The sequence below is a fragment of the Oncorhynchus mykiss genome, chromosome 5 (assembly GCF_013265735.2).
Source record: "Oncorhynchus mykiss isolate Arlee chromosome 5, USDA_OmykA_1.1, whole genome shotgun sequence".
Lineage (NCBI taxonomy): Eukaryota > Metazoa > Chordata > Actinopteri > Salmoniformes > Salmonidae > Oncorhynchus > Oncorhynchus mykiss.
The window spans coordinates 27,871,968-27,890,140 of NC_048569.1; the positions used below are offsets into that span (position 1 = coordinate 27,871,968).

Consider the following 18,173-nt stretch of genomic DNA (forward strand, 5'->3'; position numbering starts at 1 on the left):
GCAGTGACTGTGGCTGTCAATCATCACAGCACTAGGCTGACCAGTAATCCCACACCACTGCAGGGGAGAGGGCTGGTAATATGAGACACATAAGGGACAGTTCGAAATTTGGCCATACTCTAGGTGTCATAAAAAAATGCACCCCCCTCTTCAACGTTTAAAATATTTCCACATGACCCTCCCCTTGCACTGTAAAATAAATTGCACAACCTCCCCCCTCAAACATAATGATTACCAAGACAAATAACAATAACTGTAGTAAACTTTGTTTATAAACAGGATACTGAGTATGTGCGCAGAAAAGTATAGTGCATAAAGGAAGTACCAAAGCACCCTAATAGAGGAGGTGCATGCAACCAGATTAGGATATTTGGCTATATGGAAGACATTATATAGTAAAACCTGTAAAATGGGGAAAAGCCATGTACCCAATAAAAAAAAATCACACAACCCTCCCCAAAGCAAAACAAATTAGTTAGACAACCTTCCCCACTCTATAAATTGAAACGGAGTCCAATGGGAGACAAGTGCATTAAAGTTTAGCTCAGAATTTCAGTTGCTCAGTAGTGAAATTGTTATTATTAATGACTTGTCTCTTTGGGAGGGGGTTGTTCGGGGTTCTAACAACATTATTATTATTATTAATGAGTTGTCTCTTTGGGAGGGGGTTGTTCGGGGTTCTAACAACATTATTGTTATTATTAATGAGTTGTCTCTTTGGGAGGGGGTTGTTCGGGGTTCTAACAACATTATTGTTATTATTAATGAGTTGTCTCTTTGGGAGGGGGTTGTTCGGGGTTCTAACAACATTATTGTTATTATTAATGAGTTGTCTCTTTGGGAGGGGGTTGTTCGGGGTTCTAACAACATTATTGTTATTATTAATGAGTTGTCTCTTTGGGAGGGGGTTGTTTGGGGTTCTAACAACATTATTGTTATTCATGAACATCATTGAACTGAGTCTGCTGAGTAAGCAGCACACCATGACAGTTGCTTTAGCCCATAATACATCATTAGGGCCCATTTTCCCAGACCACATGGCCTGAACAGGAAAACTCCTGGCCCTACCCATAATCCATCAAATCTGCGATTACAGTGTGTTGAATCGTAATCAACAAGAACCATGTGCCACTGACCTCTGACCGAAGGTGTTCTCCTTGCGGTGACAGTGAAGGGTGATGACCCTGTGTCCCTCGCTCCTCACGTCCTGACTCACTGTCCACAGGACTGGGTCACTGGCCCTCGCCCCCAGGAATGCCACGCCATCCTTCGACTTCACTCTGGAGGAGAGAGAGGGAAGATGTCAGACAACAACATTAAATGGGACTGATTACTATGTCTGCATCCTAAATGGTCCTGGTCAAAAGTAGTGCACCATATAGGAAAAAGGGTGCCATGGCTTCAATGTGATGTCACTGGTCCAGCATACTTGGCTATGTGTATGCACTGTTTGTACATACAGTAGATTGATTCAGGTCCATTCTGATCCAGATCCAGATTACATACAATGTATATTGAACAGAAGTTTCCGCAGTCTTCCATACAGAAAGTTTGCAGTTCACCATGGGAGAGTTGGCTATGAAAAAAAAAAAAAAAAAAAACAAGCCTCACAGCCTGCTGTTTTCTTGTCTAGGATGAAATTCATGTGATTTGCAGCCTACAAATTATGGCATAAAGACAACAGATGGCTTGTTGGCTGTTTAAAACAATAAGGATGTTGGATTGACTTTGAATTAACCTTCGAAGAACACATTGTGGAACTATAATTAGGAGGTTCACAACAAGCCAGGAACACTACTTACATCCAAGACAGGTTATAAAACCTACAACGGGAAGTTAACAGCCTGTGTCCATGCTGACTCACTCTACAGCTGGAAACAGGTGATGCAGTCTTCTATTTTATTTAATCCACACCTGTGGTTTAAAAGAGTATTCAGACAAGAGCTGTACACTCTAATTTGATCTATGCCATTATTCATGGTTACAGCTAGCTGGAGAGAAGCCAGTAACTCTCTAACCTGCTCCTATTCTCCATTCTAACACATGCTAATCTCCATTCTCTGCCTTGTCATAGGATATTGCACTGATGTGCCTAAGTGGCTGTCCCTACCTTTTTCTATCATGAAAAATTGCACTGCTTCAAGCCTGTGACACTAAAGAATCAGTCTTTGAAGAAAACATTGTAAAATAGGAAGGATAGATACAGTAGGAAGAAAGTCAGGCAACAAAAAAAGAACAGTGAAAAATCACTGTTGACTGGGAAGAAACATGGTAGATGGGAGAATCCCCCCCCCCCCCCCCCCCCCCCCTCCCCCTACTGAAAATGGTGAAGGACTTCTAACGCGCTGAGGAAGTTGTGACATTACAGCAGATGAATACGTGACAAACTGTGCTCGGGCCAAAGGGAGAGCTGCGGCACACATCTCCCAACTCAGCCCGGTTTCTCCTTTGATCTTATCAGGGAGCTGCAGCTAGCAGTAATAACTGACCTGTGTTCAGCGTGGAGCTCCTGACGAGCCCAGATAAAGGCCAGCTAGAGCCAACACTGCTGCCTATGTGGCTGAGGAGTTGACTGATGGCTCCCAGCTCTCTGCATCCCAAATGGCAGCCTATTCCATACATCCCTAAAACTCAACTCTGGACCTCGAAGCTAGTTCCACTGCACTTTTACATTGTTTCGCTCTAGTCAGGAACTCATTTAGACCTGGGTGGATGCAATTCATTATCAGGTAGAACTGAAAACCTGCAGACTCCGGACCTCGTAATGTAAGAGTTGAATACTCCCTGCCCTACATTTGGTCAAAAGTAGTGCACTAAATAAGGAATCGGATGTCATTTAAGAAGCATCCTGTGTGGAGATTCATACTGTAATGACTCCATGCTGAATACAGGTGGTAACAATAAATGGTTTACATACAAACCTACAGCCCAGATCTACAGTAGGTTACACCTCCATAGTGTTCAGAGATTGAACAGCAAACGTAAGCTCTCTCTACCTCTCTCGGCTTCTCTCTCTACCTCTCTCTCTCTACCTCTCTCTCTACCTCTCTCTCTCTACCTCTCTCTCTCTACCACTCTCTACCTCTCTCTCTACCTCATTATCTCCAGCACAATACCCGTGTCTACATACAGTGGAGAGAACAAGTATTTGATACACTGCCGATTTTGCAGGTTTTCCTACTTGCAAAGCATGTAGAGGTCTGTAATTTTTATCATAGGTACACTTCAACTGTGAGAGACGGAATCTAAAACAAAAATCCAGAAAATCACATTGTATGATTTTTAAGTAAATAATTATCATTTTATTGCATGACATAAGTATTTGATCACCTACCAACCAGTAAGAATTCCGTCTCTCACGGACCTGTTCGTTTTTCTTTAAGAAGCCCTCCTGTTCTCCACTCATTACCTATATTAACTGCACCTGTTTGAACTCGTTACCTGTATAAAAGGCACCTGTCCACACACTCAATCAAACAGACTCCAACCTCTCCACAATGGCCAAGACCAGAGAGCTGTGTAAGGACATCAGGGATAAAATTGTAGACCTGCACAAGGCTGGGATGGGCTACAGGACAATAGTCAAGTAGCTTGGTGAGAAGGCAACAACTGTTGGCGCAATTATTAGAAAATGGAAGAAGTTCAAGATGACGGTCAATCACCCTCGGTCTGGGGCTCTATGCAAGATCTCAACTCGGTGGGCATCAATGATCATGAGGAAGGTGAAGGATCAGCCCAGAACTACACAGCATGACCTGGTCAATGAAGTGAAGAGAGCTGGGCCCACAGAAACTAAAGAAAACCATTAGTAACACACTACGCTGTCATGGATTAAAATCCTGCAGTGCACGCAAGGTCCCCCTGCTCAAGCCAGCGCATGTCCAGGCCCGTCTGAAGTTTGCCAATGACCATCTGGATGTGGTCATGTGGTCTGATGAGACAAAAATAGAGCTTTTTGGTCTAAACTCCACTCGCCGTGTTTGGAGGAAGAAGAAGGATGAGTACAACCCCAATAACATCATCCCAACCGTGAAGCATGGAGGTGGAAAACCCAATAGAAAATCTTTGGAGGGAGGTGAAGGTCCGTATTGCCCAGCGACAGCCCCGAAACCTGAAGGATCTGGAGAAGGTCTGTATGGAGGAGTGTGCCAAAATCCCTGCTGCAGTGTGTGCAAACCTGGTCAAGAACTACAGGAAACGTATGATCTCTGTAATTGCAAACAAAGGTTTCTGTACCAAATATTAAGTTCTGCTTTTCTGATGTATCAAATACTTATGTCATGCAATAAAAGGCAAATGAATTACTTAAAAATCATACAACGTGATTTTCTGGATTTTTGTTTTAGATTCCGTCTCTGACAGTTGAAGTGTACCTATGATAAAAAAATGACAGACCTCTACATGCTTTGTAAGTAGGAAAACCTCCAAAACCGGCAGTGTATCAAATACTTGTTCTCCCCACTGTATGTGAAAATGGAGCATTTCTAAAAAATATGAAGTGAAAAATGTATACCAGATGACATCATCAAACTTTACAACACTTTAAAAACAGTGCTTGTCAAACATGAGATTCATGCTGATGTGGGGAGCAAGAAAATACCCTCCCTCTGGTAAGAAACTCAGATATTACAGAGAAACATTTGTATCGGACCTTTCTTCTATCTTTTTAACCACAGATCATAGAAACGTGCTGTTTTCACATATGTAGACACTGGTTTGGTGCTGGAGATAAGGAATATCAAGTTGAAAAGTGGCAGTATTGTCCTTTAAACATGAGCACTATGAAAGGGGCAGGGTTAGGACTGGTGAGAGTAATCCACTGCTGTGTATAAATCATTTGGGAAAGCTATGTATATCTTCTACATACATGGATATAGCCTACACTACAAATTCAATACACACAGCACACGCATACACGCGCATGCACAGACACAAACTGATGCACAAACATACAGCTGCATTAACCAGTACCAGCCACGGGGTTAGATTACCCCAGCTCTCACATAATGGCTTTTAATTGGTGGAAAATACTGAGCTGGGGTATATAAGAGTATGAGTTCACAATCATCTACAAAAAAGGACAATATGAATGGGAGAAAAGAGGGCTAAAATATCCCTTAAATCTGTCAGACCAGTCTTTTCAGGTGACAATTACACCATGTTTCATTATACTGAAACATTATATTACCATCATAACATTCATACAAGGTCTGGCTTCAAATAATACAGTTCTACCAAATGAATAGACACTGACACATAAAAATACATATTTATGCCAGATTTCCAAAAGCACACTTTTGGTTCCCATGGTAATGAGTGGAGAGGAGAGCTGGCTGAGACAAAGACTTGGCAGTTGAGAGGTAAGAGGGCCAGAGAGCATGGTGCAGGTGGTGATTGGCCTAGCTGGGAGTTCAACGAGGTGTATAGGGCCATAAGCAAACAAGAAAATGCTCATCCAGAGGCGGCGCTCCTAGTGGCAGGTGATTTTAATGCAGGAAAACTGAAATCCGTTTTACCTCATTTCTATTCGGCATGTCACCTGTGCAACTAGAGGGATAACAACTCTAGATTACATTTACTCCATACACAGAAACACATACAAAGCTCTCCCCCGCTCTCCATTTGGCAAATCGGACCATAACTTTATCCTCCTGATTCCTGCTTACAAGCAAAAACTCAAACAGGAAGTACCAGTGACACGCTCAAGATGGAAGTGGTCCGATGAAGCAGGACTGTTTGCCTAGCACAGACTGGAATGTGTTCTGGGATTCATCTGGATGCCATTGAGGAGTTTACCACATCAGTCACCTGCTTCATTAATAAGACCATACGTACATATCCCAACCAGAACCCATGGATTACAGGCAACATCCGCAATGAGCTAAAGGCGGACACTAATCTGGACACTTATAATAAATCCCTCTACATCCTCCGACAAACCATCAAACATGCAAAGCGGCAATAAAGGACTAAGATCAAATCCTACTACACTGGCTCTGGCTCTTGTCAGATGTGGCAGGGCTTGCAAACTATCACGTTTTACAAAGGGAAGCCCAGCTGAGAGCTGCCCATTGATGCAACCCTACCAGACAAGCTAAATGCCTTATATGCTCAACTCGAGGCAAGCAACACTGAACCATGTGTGTGAGCACCAGCTTTTCCGGACGACTGTATGATCATGCTCTCCTTAGCCGATGTGAGTGAGACTTTTAAACCGGTTAACATTCAAAAGTCCACAGGGCCAGACAGATTGTGCTGACAAGTGTCTTCACTGACATGTTCAACCTCTCTCTGACCCAGTCTGTAATGCCTACATGTTTCAAGCATACCACCATGCTTCGTGTGCCTAAGAACGCCAAGGTAAACTTGACTATGTGACTACCACTCACATCTGTAGTCAGAGGCTGGTCATGTCTTACATCAACACCATCATCCCAGAAACCCTGGACCCAATTCATATACCACCCCAACATATCCACAGATGATGCAATCTCTAATTGCACTCCACACTTCCCTTCCCCACCTGGACAAAAGGACCACTGACATGAGAATGCTGTTCATTGACTACAGCTCAGTGTTCAACACCAAAATGCTCTACAAGCTCATCACTAAGCTAAGGACCCTGGGACTGAACACCTCCCTCTGGATCCTGGACTTCCTGATGGGCCACCCTCAGGTGGAGAGTTTAGGCAACAACACATACGCCACATTGACCCTCAACACAGGGGTGTGTGCTCAGTCCCCTCCTGTGCTCCCTATTCACCCACAACTACGTGGCCACGCATGACTCCAACATCATCATTAAGTTTGCAGATGACACAACAGTGGTAGGCCTGATCACTGGCGACGATGATGCAGCATATAGGGAGGAGGTCAGAGACCTGGCAGTGTGTTACCTGGACTACAAAATGTCCTTCAACGTGGGCACGACAAAGGAGGGAAACGGAGGGCCGAACACGCACCCATTCACATCGGTGGGGCTCAAGAGCTTCAGGTTTCCTCGTTGGCCACATCACTAAGGCCCTACCATGGACACCAACACAGTCATGAAGAGGACACAATAACGCCTTTTCCCCCTCAGTAGGCTGAAAAGATTTGGCATGTGCCCAGATCCTCAAAATGTTCTACAGCTGCACCATTAAGAGAATCTTGATTGGCTACATCACCACTTGGTATGGCAACTGACAGCAAGGTGCTACAGAAGGTAATGCGTACAGCCCAGTACATCACTGGGACCGAACTCCCTGCCATCCAAAACCTCTATACCAGGCTGTGTCAGAGGAAGGCCCTAAAAAGACTCCAACCACCCAAGTCATAGACTGTTCTCTCTGCTACTACACAGTAATCAGTACCAGAGTGCCAAGTCTGTGACCAAAAGGCACCTGAACAGCTTCTATCCCCAAGCCATAAGATTACTGAACAGTTTATCAAATGGCTACCCAGACAATTTACATAATTTCTTTATCTTAATTGTTTTGAACTGACTCCCTTGCACTGACTCTATGCACACTCACTAGACGCTACCCACACACTCACACATACTACACTGATACTCCAACACATACACACACACACTTCATATGCTCACACACACACACACACACACACACACACACACACACACACACACACACACACACACACACACACACACACACACAAACATATGCTGTTGCTACTCTGTTAATTATATATCCTGATTGCCTAGTCACTTTTACCCCTACCTACAGTACATGTACAGTGCCTTGCGAAAGTATTCGGCCCCCTTGAACTTTGCGACCTTTTGCCACATTTCAGGCTTCAAACATAAAGATATAAAACTGTATTTTTTTGTGAAGAATCAACAACAAGTGGGACACAATCATGAAGTGGAACGACATTTATTGGATATTTCAAACTTTTTTAACAAATCAAAAACGGAAAAATTGGGCGTGCAAAATTATTCAGCCCCTTTACTTTCAGTGCAGCAAACTCTCTCCAGAAGTTCAGTGAGGATCTCTGAATGATCCAATGTTGACCTAAATGACTAATGATGATAAATACAATCCACCTGTGTGTAATCAAGTCTCTGTATAAATGCACCTGCACTGTGATAGTCTCAGAGGTCCGTTAAAAGCGCAGAGAGCATCATGAAGAACAAGGAACACACCAGGCAGGTCCGAGATACTGTTGTGAAGAAGTTTAAAGCCGGATTTGGATACAAAAAGATTTCCCAAGCTTTAAACATCCCAAGGAGCACTGTGCAAGTGATAATATTGAAATGGAAGGAGTATCAGACCACTGCAAATCTACCAAGACCTGGCCGTCCCTCTAAACTTTCAGCTCATACAAGGAGAAGACTGATCAGAGATGCAGCCAAGAGGCCCATGATCACTCTGGATGAACTGCAGAGATCTACAGCTGAGGTGGGAGACTCTGTCCATAGGACAACAATCAGTCCTATATTGCACAAATCTGGCCTTTATGGAAGAGTGGCAAGAAGAAAGCCATTTCTTAAAGATATCCATAAAAAGTGTTGTTTAAAGTTTGTCATAAGCCACCTGGGAGACACACCAAACATGTGGAAGAAGGTGCTCTGGTCAGATGAAACCAAAATGGAACTTTTTGGCAACAATGCAAAACGTTATGTTTGGCGTAAAGGCAACACAGCTCATCACCCTGAACACACCATCCCCACTGTCAAACATGGTGGTGGCAGCATCATGGTTTGGGCCTGCTTTTCTTCAGCAGGGACAGGGAAGATGGTTAAAATTGATGGGAAGATGGATGGAACCAAATACAGGACCATTCTGGAAGAAAACCTGATGGAGTCTGCAAAAGACCTGAGACTGGGACGGAGATTTGTCTTCCAACAAGACAATGATCCAAAACATAAAGCAAAATCTACAATGGAATGGTTCAAAAATAAACATATCCAGGTGTTAGAATGGCCAAGTCAAAGTCCAGACCTGAATCCAATCGAGAATCTGTGGAAAGAACTGAAAATTGCTGATCACAAATGTATCTCCATCCAACCTCACTGAGCTCGAGCTGTTTTGCAAGGAGGAATGGGAAAACATTTCAGTCTCTCGATGTGCAAAACTGATAGAGACATACCCCAAGCGACTTACAGCTGTAATCGCAGCAAAAGGTGGCGCTACAAAGTATTAACTTAAGGGGGCTGAATAATTTTGCACGCCCAATTTTTCAGTTTTTGATTTGTTAAAAAAGTTTGAAATATCCAATAAATGTCGTTCCACTTCATGATTGTGTCCCACTTGTTGTTGATTCTTCACAAAAAAATACAGTTTTATATCTTTATGTTTGAAGCCTGAAATGTGGCAAAAGGTCGCAAAGTTCAAGGGGGCCGAATACTTTCGCAAGGCACTGTACATACTCTATTACCTCAATTACCTCAATTACCTCGTACTGCTGCACATTGACTCGGTACCGGTACTCCTTGTATATCGCCTCATTATTGTTTGAATTGTGTTACTATTTCCTTTTTTATTTAGCAAATATTTGTCTTACTTTTTAACTCTAAACTGTTGGGAGTGGGCTCGTAAGTAAGCATTTCACTGTTACGTCTACATCTGTTGTATTCGGCGCATGTACACAATAACAATTTATTTGATTTGAAGCTTGTATAAAGATTTTGGTGGTGTGGGCTGGGCAGGGACGACGGCTTGATATAAAGGCAGTGTGAGTGGAAGAGAAGGCACGGGGCCTGTCTGTACCAGGCTAGTTTGATTGGTGAAGACAGGACCTATCTGTGGTTAGAGTGTCAGTGACTGTGAGGGCCTGGGAGGTCAGAGACAGTTGGCTGGATTTACTGGAGGGCCCCTCTATCTGTACTCCATCACACATACTGTAACAACATATAAAGTACATGTGTCATAGTTTAGTTTGACACATTAGTTTTTCACAATTCCTCACATTTAGTCCTAGTAAAAATTCCCTGTCTTAGGTCAGTTAGGATCACCACTTTATTTTAAGAATGTGAAATGTCAGAATAGTAGTAGAGAGAATGATTTATTTCAGCCTTTATTTCTTTCATCACATTCCCAGAGGGTTAGAAGTTTACATGCACTCAATTAGTATTTGGTAGCATTGCCTTTAAAATGTTTAACTTGGGTCAAACGTTTCAGGTAGCCTTCTACAAGCTTCCCACAATAAGTTGGGTGAATTTTGGCCCATTCCTCCTGACAGAGCTGGTGTAACTGAGTCAGGTTTCTAGGCCTCCTTGCTCGCACACGCTTTTTCAGTTCTGCCCACACATTTTCTATAAGATTGAGGTCAGCGCTTTGTGATGTGCCACTCCAATACCTTGACTTTGTTGTCCTTAAGCCATTTTGCCACAACTTTGCTATGCTTGGGGTCATTGTCCATTTGGACGACCCATTTGTGACCAAGCTTTAACTTCCTGACTGATGTCTTGAGATGTTGCTGTGTAAGTGTATGTAAACTTCTGACTTCAAATGTAGCTATATGCCATCTATGAAGTTTACTGTATCAAACCATCCCTAAGTGTCTGTGTAACTGATTGACAGGGATTCACAGGCACTGAGGGACTAGCCAGTAGACCACTCATACAACCACAGCTAATCCCGCTTGGCCACAGTGGAGTGGATGAAGTATTGTGGAGATTGCTTGAAACGAAAAAAGAAAGAAGAGAAAACTGACCTTTATAGGACTATAAACTGATCATTGCTCTGGAGAGAAGAATGGTGGCTTTGGGATTGCGGGGGCACCACACACACACGCACATGCGCGGGTGCATACACAGAGACACACACATAGTCACACACTCACACACCCTTTCCTATCTGATAGGGCCAGCATACTGGGGGAATGTGCCCTGGGACACGGCTGACCTTTAGGGAAGATCAATTAAAGTGAGAACCCTAGCTCCTACTGATATCAGTCAGTACAAGGACGCCACGCTTCTTACGTCACAAACTATAGAAAAAAAGCAAAAGGACTGTCCGAAAGATACATTTGGAACACGGATGTACCCCTGCCTCCAGAGATCCCCCTCCTGTGGAATAACCGCAATGATCAACCCCTGAGATCTTAGCAATGGTGATTCTTCAGCCTAATTTGAACTACAACAGACACTCCCTCAAAGGATTCAACTCAACTTACTCCATAGAAGCGGATGATAAATTGATTCAATATTGGATACATGAAATACCACAACCAACAAGCCTCCAGGAGCAACATATTCTCTTAATTTTTTTTTTTTTTTAAATAGATACACTTTATAAAATTTACGCAAAATTTGGAAATTGCATTACACCGGCGAACTTGGGCACACACCATAATTTCCCAGCACCTAGCAGCTGAAACCCATTACCGGCTAAACATTGTCACCGATTCTCCTCTCCTTCTCCCATTTGTAGCTGGAGCAAATTCCCTCCCCTCCTTACCTACTCCACACCCCTCTGTTCTGCAGCTCTCCACAGCACTGAATAACCTCCATTACCCGTGGGCAAAACTGAATTAGACAATAACCAACGACAGCCGAGCGCAGCCTCCTCTTTTCAGATAAATAAGTAAGGTGAAACAGTGTGTGTGCTGACTTGTCCAGAGTCAATGAAATCCTCAGAGCCATAGGCTAGTCACCTAACTAGTAGAGGGAGTGTGGAGGAGTAGACACGGTCAGATGTTAGGTTAAGGGGAGCTAATTTAATTAATGAGTTGGATGCTGTTCTTTTCATTAACAAGCCTAGTTAAACGTACTGGGGCATGACAACACGACAACTGGGAAAGGAGATTAACACAGATTCACAGTCCTCACCAGACTAAAATAATCTCCAGCTAAGCGTAATTCTTGCTGTCTCTGTTCTTTCTCTCGCTCTCTCCCACTCTCTCCCAGTGCCAGGCTTCCTTCATTCCAATCTATTTCTATTTTGTCTCTCTCGTTTATGCCTCTTACTCTACCTCTTTCCTTCCTAATGTATTTCTCTTTTTATCTTCCCTCTCACCCTCAACCACTCTCCCTCTCTCTCTCCTCCCTCTTTCTTTCCCCTTTAACTTTTATCTCTGCTAAAACATAGAGCAGTGAGCAGTGCTGATCTGAGAGAGAAAGTGATATGAGATTGCTTTCAATCCAAACCAACTAGGCCATCCCAGGCCATAGCTGGGCCAATCAAGCTATACTAAGAGATTTCACAGACCAGGCGTAGCTGGGTATATATTAGTGTGTAGTGTCATGCTGCATGAATATGACAACTCCTCATTCCACTGATCACCTGATCTACTGCACTAAATATGGTTAGAACTGTATATCTAGGAGATGGAGGGTTGTGAGGGTTAAAAAAAAACATTTTACTACTGCTGAGGGGAGGAGGATCAAGTTGAGTATTACTTAGTATTTTAACTTTGAGTGGATGGTATGGAGTGGTCCTTATTGGAGGAGATGTTGAGTGTCACCAATTCCCCCCAATCCCCCCTACAATCAGCTTGACTTACCCAAGGGACTGCATCGTATTACTGCACAGTACTTTACTGTAAGCCTATGACAAACATAGTCTACCTAACCCTATGCTGGTTATAGATGGCAACATCTTCAAGAGAATTTGGGTAATTGAAAAGCGCTACATAAGTCCTGCGTATTATTATTGTTATTGTTAATAACAACATATCCTGATCTCTTTTTCAAGCAGGTTTGTATTGCACTAAAAGCAGTGGAAACATGTCGATGGCTATACTGATTACATGGGGGTGTAAAAGGCGGGGAGGGGGCAGAAGTGAAGAAGGAGAGAGGAGAGGGAAGAAGTGAGATGAGAGGGGTTTCTGTGATTGCCTGAAGCCCATCTCTCCCTCCATCCAGACAGAGAAGACAGAGACAGGAGAGATAGCTGCCTCATCTCAATGTTCTCTTATCCAGCCCTCTCTCTCCACTTCTTTCTTTTCATTTCTTCTTTCACCCCTGCCTTTATTAAATTCTAAAGCAGGCTGAAGACTGACAGAGATTGGCAGCAGCACCATAGATGAACACCAGCATAAAAAAACTCAGAAGAGCACTGGGGGGGGGGGCTTCAAATGAGAGGAGAGGAGGCTCAAACTGGGAACAGTCCATGGCCTCACAACCTTACTGCAGATCAAGAGTAGTTGTACAAGCTGGAGCTCAGAGCTTGAAGGCCAATGAAGGAGACAACTGTCTGGACAGTCAATGAAAGACAGACAGGATGGACTGACAAGCTTCACTGAGCTCTGCGGTCTGTTATTGGGAAGCCTGAATTTTCACCTTGTATGGTGTCTAAGAAATTAACTGTGACTTCGGAGTGGCACGTACTGTAGATTAGCCATGTGACTCACTAGCGCCTGCGGAAGCCTGGAGAAAGCAATGTGGTGGAGAAAGCAATGTGTTTTTAGAAGGTCTAAAAAGAAAAGGTAAAAGAAAGGAAATTATAGTATCTCAATAAGATGAATCACATGGATAGAATAGCATCATGGCATTTCAGGGTAGGATATCAAATGCCACGGTGTCATAAGTGGTGGCAGGTTTAAAAAGCTCAGCGGTGTGGATGATCAAAGACTCGAGCTCAGTGGAGCAAAACATGTGAACAAACCAAGACATTTTGCCTGCTTCAAGGGGAGCTGACAACAATGAAAAGTATATGTCAGCTATTCAATAAAATTGAGTTTTTAAATGTACCACCCGTGTGAGGTTCTTAAAGTCAAGCGCAGGTGTCACGACTTCCGCCAAAGTTGGTCCCTCTCCTTGCTCGGGCAGTGTTCGGCGGTCGAAGTCACCGACCTTCTAGCCATCGCTGAACCTCTTTTAATTTTCCTTTGGTTTTGTCTTGTCTTCCATCACACCTGGTTCCAATCCCATCAATTACATGTTGTGTATTTAACCCTCTGTTCCCCCTCATGTCCTTGTCGGTGATTGTTTATTGTAAGTGCTTGTACCCATTATTTGGTTATTCTGTTTTCCAGTGGGTTTTTTGTTATTAAACTGAGCCGTTTGGAAACACAGTTTTTTCTCTCCTGCGTCTGACTTCTCTGCCGCCAGTATGCACCCCTTACAGCAGGGCTCTTGCTGCGTCCAACTTCAGTGTTGCATCTCACGTGACTACATGACTAAATTAGCTGAAACTGTACTTGTGAAAGTACAATAAACACTGATAAAAATGGAAACTGGCAAGTGATTGGCTATGAGAAAATTGTCTCCATAGAAATGGAGTAAGTAATTAATTGAAGGACAGGGGAGTGAGCATCTGCTCTTGTAAACATGAAAACACGTGGCTAACCTCTATACTCTACATTGTAAGCTTATAAAATGCAATTGTAAAAAAGAAGAAAAAAAACTATTTGTGCTGTTTTAACAATTGATTTTCCCATCATCAAGTGTAATGAATCATGTCCTTTTTGTTAGAGCCAACCAAATAGTGCACAACTGTTGATCCAGGAGGACAAAATGTTCTTGAAAACTTTCAGAGAAATTATTTTATCCAAATATGCTAAGTCTCTCAGCCAATTGGACACAAATCATCATCCCAAGACTAAATCAAAAATATATTTCTGTCAGCAGTAATCATTGAGCTACGTACAGTGGGGCAAAAAAGTATTTAGTCAGCCACCAATAGTGCAAGTTCTCCCACTTAAAAAGATGAGAGAGGCTTGTAATTTTCATCATAGGTACACTTCAACTATGACAGACAAAATGAGAAAATAAATTCAAGAAAATCACATTGTAGGATTTTTTATGAATTTATTTGCAAATTATGGTGGAAAATAAATATTTGGTCACCTACAAACAAGCAAGATTTCTGGCTCTCACAGACCTGTAACTTATTCTTTAAGAGGCTCCTCTGTCCTCCACTCGTTACCTGTATTAATGGCACCTGTTTGAACTTGTTATCAGTATAAAAGACAACCTCAAAAAGTCACACTCCAAACTCCACTATGGCCAAGACCAAAGAGCAAAATTGTAGACCTGCACCAGGCTGGGAAGACTGAATCTGCAATAGGTAAGCAGCTTGGTTTGAAGAAATCAACTGTGGGAGCAATTATTAGGAAATTAGGAAATGGAAGACATATAAGACCACTGATAATCTCCCTCGATCTGGGGCTCCATGCAAGATCTCACCCCGTGGGGTCAAAATGATCACAAGAACGGTGAGCAAAAATCCCAGAACCACACGGGGGGACCTAGTGAATGACCTGCAGAGAGCTGGGACCAAAGTAACAAAGCCTACCATCAGTAACACACTACGCCTCCAAGGACTCAAATCCTGCAGTGCCAGACGTGTCCCCCTGCTTAAGCCAGTACATGTCCAGGCCCGTCTGAAGTTTGCTAGAGAGTATTTGGATGATCCAGAAGAAGATTGGGAGAATGTCACATGGTCAGATGAAACCAAAATATAACTTTTTGGTAAAAACTCAACTCGTCGTGTTTGGAGGACAAAGAATGCTGAGTTGCATCCAAAGAACACCATACCTACTGTGAAGCATGGGGGTGGAAACACCATGCTTTGGGGCTGTTTTTCTGCAAAGGGACCAGGACGACTGATCCGTGTAAAGGAAAAAATGAATGGGGCCATGTATCGTGAGATTTTGAGTGAAAACCTCCTTCCATCAGCAAGGGCATTGAAGATGAAATGTGGCTGTGTCTTTCAGCATGACAATGATCCCAAACACACCGCCCGGGCAACGAAGGTGTGGCTTCGTAAGAAGCATTTCAAGGTCCTGGAGTGGCCTAGCCAGTCTCCAGATCTCAACCCTATACAAAATCTTTGGAGGGAGTTGAAAGTCCGTGTTGCCCAGCAACAGCTCCAAAACATCACTGCTCGAGAGGAGATCTGCATGGAGGAATGGGCCAAAATACCAGCAACAGTGTGTGAAAACCTTGTGAAGACTTACAGAAAATGTTTGACCTCTGTCATTGCCAACAAAGGGTATATAACAAAGTATAAACTTTGTTATACGTTTGACCTCTGTCATTGCCAACAAAGGGTATATAACAAAGTATAAACTTTTGTTATTGACCAAATACTTATTTTCCACCATAATTTGCAAATAAATTCATTAGAAATCCTACAATGTGATAGTTGAATTGTACCTATGATGAAAATTACAGGCCTCTCTCATCTTTTTAAGTTGGAGAACTTGCACAATTGGTGGCTGACTAAATACTTTTTTGCCCCACTGTATTAATGAACTGGAGACCCATTCTAGGGAGAGAGGTTTTCTTTTATGTTACCCGCAATGTTACCTTCATGTTTGATTGTCCAGTTCTCCTTTAGGGGAACATTCTATCTATGTTAGCAAAAACATTTGAATAACCTTTTTTGCATGTTTTGCTGTTAAAGTTACGAGAACATTCCGTTAATGTCTAGCCAAACTTATCTAGAACGTGGTTAGTGCTTTCACAGTGCTTTGAAACACATTGCTAAGAATGTTAGAGTAGGGTGACTCCCCTAGCAGTGAACCTAGGCCATCTGCACCAATGACAAGAACCCTACCCACTGTCCCAATAAGGGATATCTCTAGGACAAGTGTTTATTGGGTCAGTATAGTTAGATTAAAACACACTGTTTAGAAATGAAGGTCTACAGTACCCTCAACAGCACTATGTAGGGTGGCACCATGGTGTAGATGGATGACAGGTAGCTTCTGTCATCCTATGGGTACATTAACTTCAATACAAAACCTAGGAGGCTCATGGTTTTCACCCCCTTCCATAGACTTACACAGTAATTATGACAACTTCTGGAGGGCGTCCTCCAACCTAACAGAGCTCTTGCAGCATGAACTGACATGTTGTCCAACCAATCAAAGGACCAGAGTATGAATCTAGGACTGAAAGCATAAACTACAGCTAGCTAGTACTGCAGTGCATACAATGTGGTGAGTAGTTGACTCAAAGAGAGAGAAAGACAATAGTTAAACAGTTTTGAAAACGCTGTACTGCATGATTGTAGCGGGTTTAGTAACACGCTAATTCTATTTAGGCTTAGAAAGTGTTTTTTTTTCACCTGGTCACATACATCTGATGTGTTGTGCATTGAAGTCCACAAACAAAGGAAAAAGGTGAGAGAAGGAGAGCACGTAGGTGTGAGGAGGAATACAACGTGGCTGCTATGAAAGTGAACTGTGTTTACATGTGTTCACGCAAACGGAACGAAACGAAGCTAAATATACCTGAATTTGTCCAATAGAAACTCTCGTTTGCAACTGTTGGACTACTGATTGCACCCTAGATCAGCTAGATGCAGGCAAGAGTGTGCAATTAAGGTGGTGTTGAATGTGTCACTGTCTATCCATGTGTCACTGTCTGTCACCTCAAATGTTTTTACGACCTGTGTGCACCTATTTTGTAAACTTTCATTCATAGGCTAGGATGTAGCAACCTTATGATGGATAAAGGCAAAATTTGAGTAGTATGTTATCATATTATCACATCATCCAGTAACATGACATATATTGGATTAATATAAAATTGTAATATCTTCTGCTGTGTGATGGGGGAAAAATGTGGCCTTGAAGAAAATTACTTGAATAATTCAATGGATATTTTTGGCACAAATGTGATAACCAAAGTGTCTTTTTAGGAATGTTCTAATTGAACTTCTCTATGGGGCTATCTATGGGAACTGTCTTTTTTGGCTCGACATCAGCTAAACTGCAATACCGAAAGTGTCCTCTGAGCACAGTGGATAGTGTTCTTCTAAACCGGAACCCTGTGGTATTAATGGTTAACTTTGCATGACGTTCACAGAAAAGGAGAGATTAGAATAACTGGAAACTCTCAACAAAGACATGGGTGAGAAAATCAGACAGGGAGGTGACTGGGAGAATGTATAATTTTGGCAAAAAATACATCTAGTGTGTGCGAGAAAAAGAGGCTGCAAATATGAAAGAAAGTCAATAAGATGATGACACTAAGGGTTGGGCCAGTGTAACACAGCTCAGTGACTCTCCACTACAGTATAACCCAACAGGCCCCTTAGCCATGGGATGAGTGCTACTAGCTAAGTCTGTATGTTAGAGGAAAAACAGTCTTGTAACCTGCATGTAAGATTCTGATCCCCACTGAAGTTAGAGTTAGGATACATGTACATCAATACACAAACAACACTGATTTTAAAATGTGTGTCAATGTGGTATTTTTTCGCTTAGGATCACCAAACCATATTTGTGCAACTGTATGCCAATGGACTAAAAACTTCCCATGTTCATGC

General features: G+C 42.6%; 1 protein-coding gene across 1 annotated transcript in view; it reads right to left on the reverse strand.

The window, feature by feature from the left end:
- The window catches only part of LOC110522892 (transmembrane protein 132C-like), a 179,884-nt gene that overhangs the window by 107,113 nt on the left and 54,598 nt on the right, over positions 1–18,173 (reverse strand). Inside the window, exon 3 of the mRNA XM_036977176.1 lies at positions 1,137–1,280. Coding sequence (XP_036833071.1) covers positions 1,137–1,280 — 144 coding nt within the window. The remainder of the gene's footprint in view (positions 1–1,136; positions 1,281–18,173) is intronic.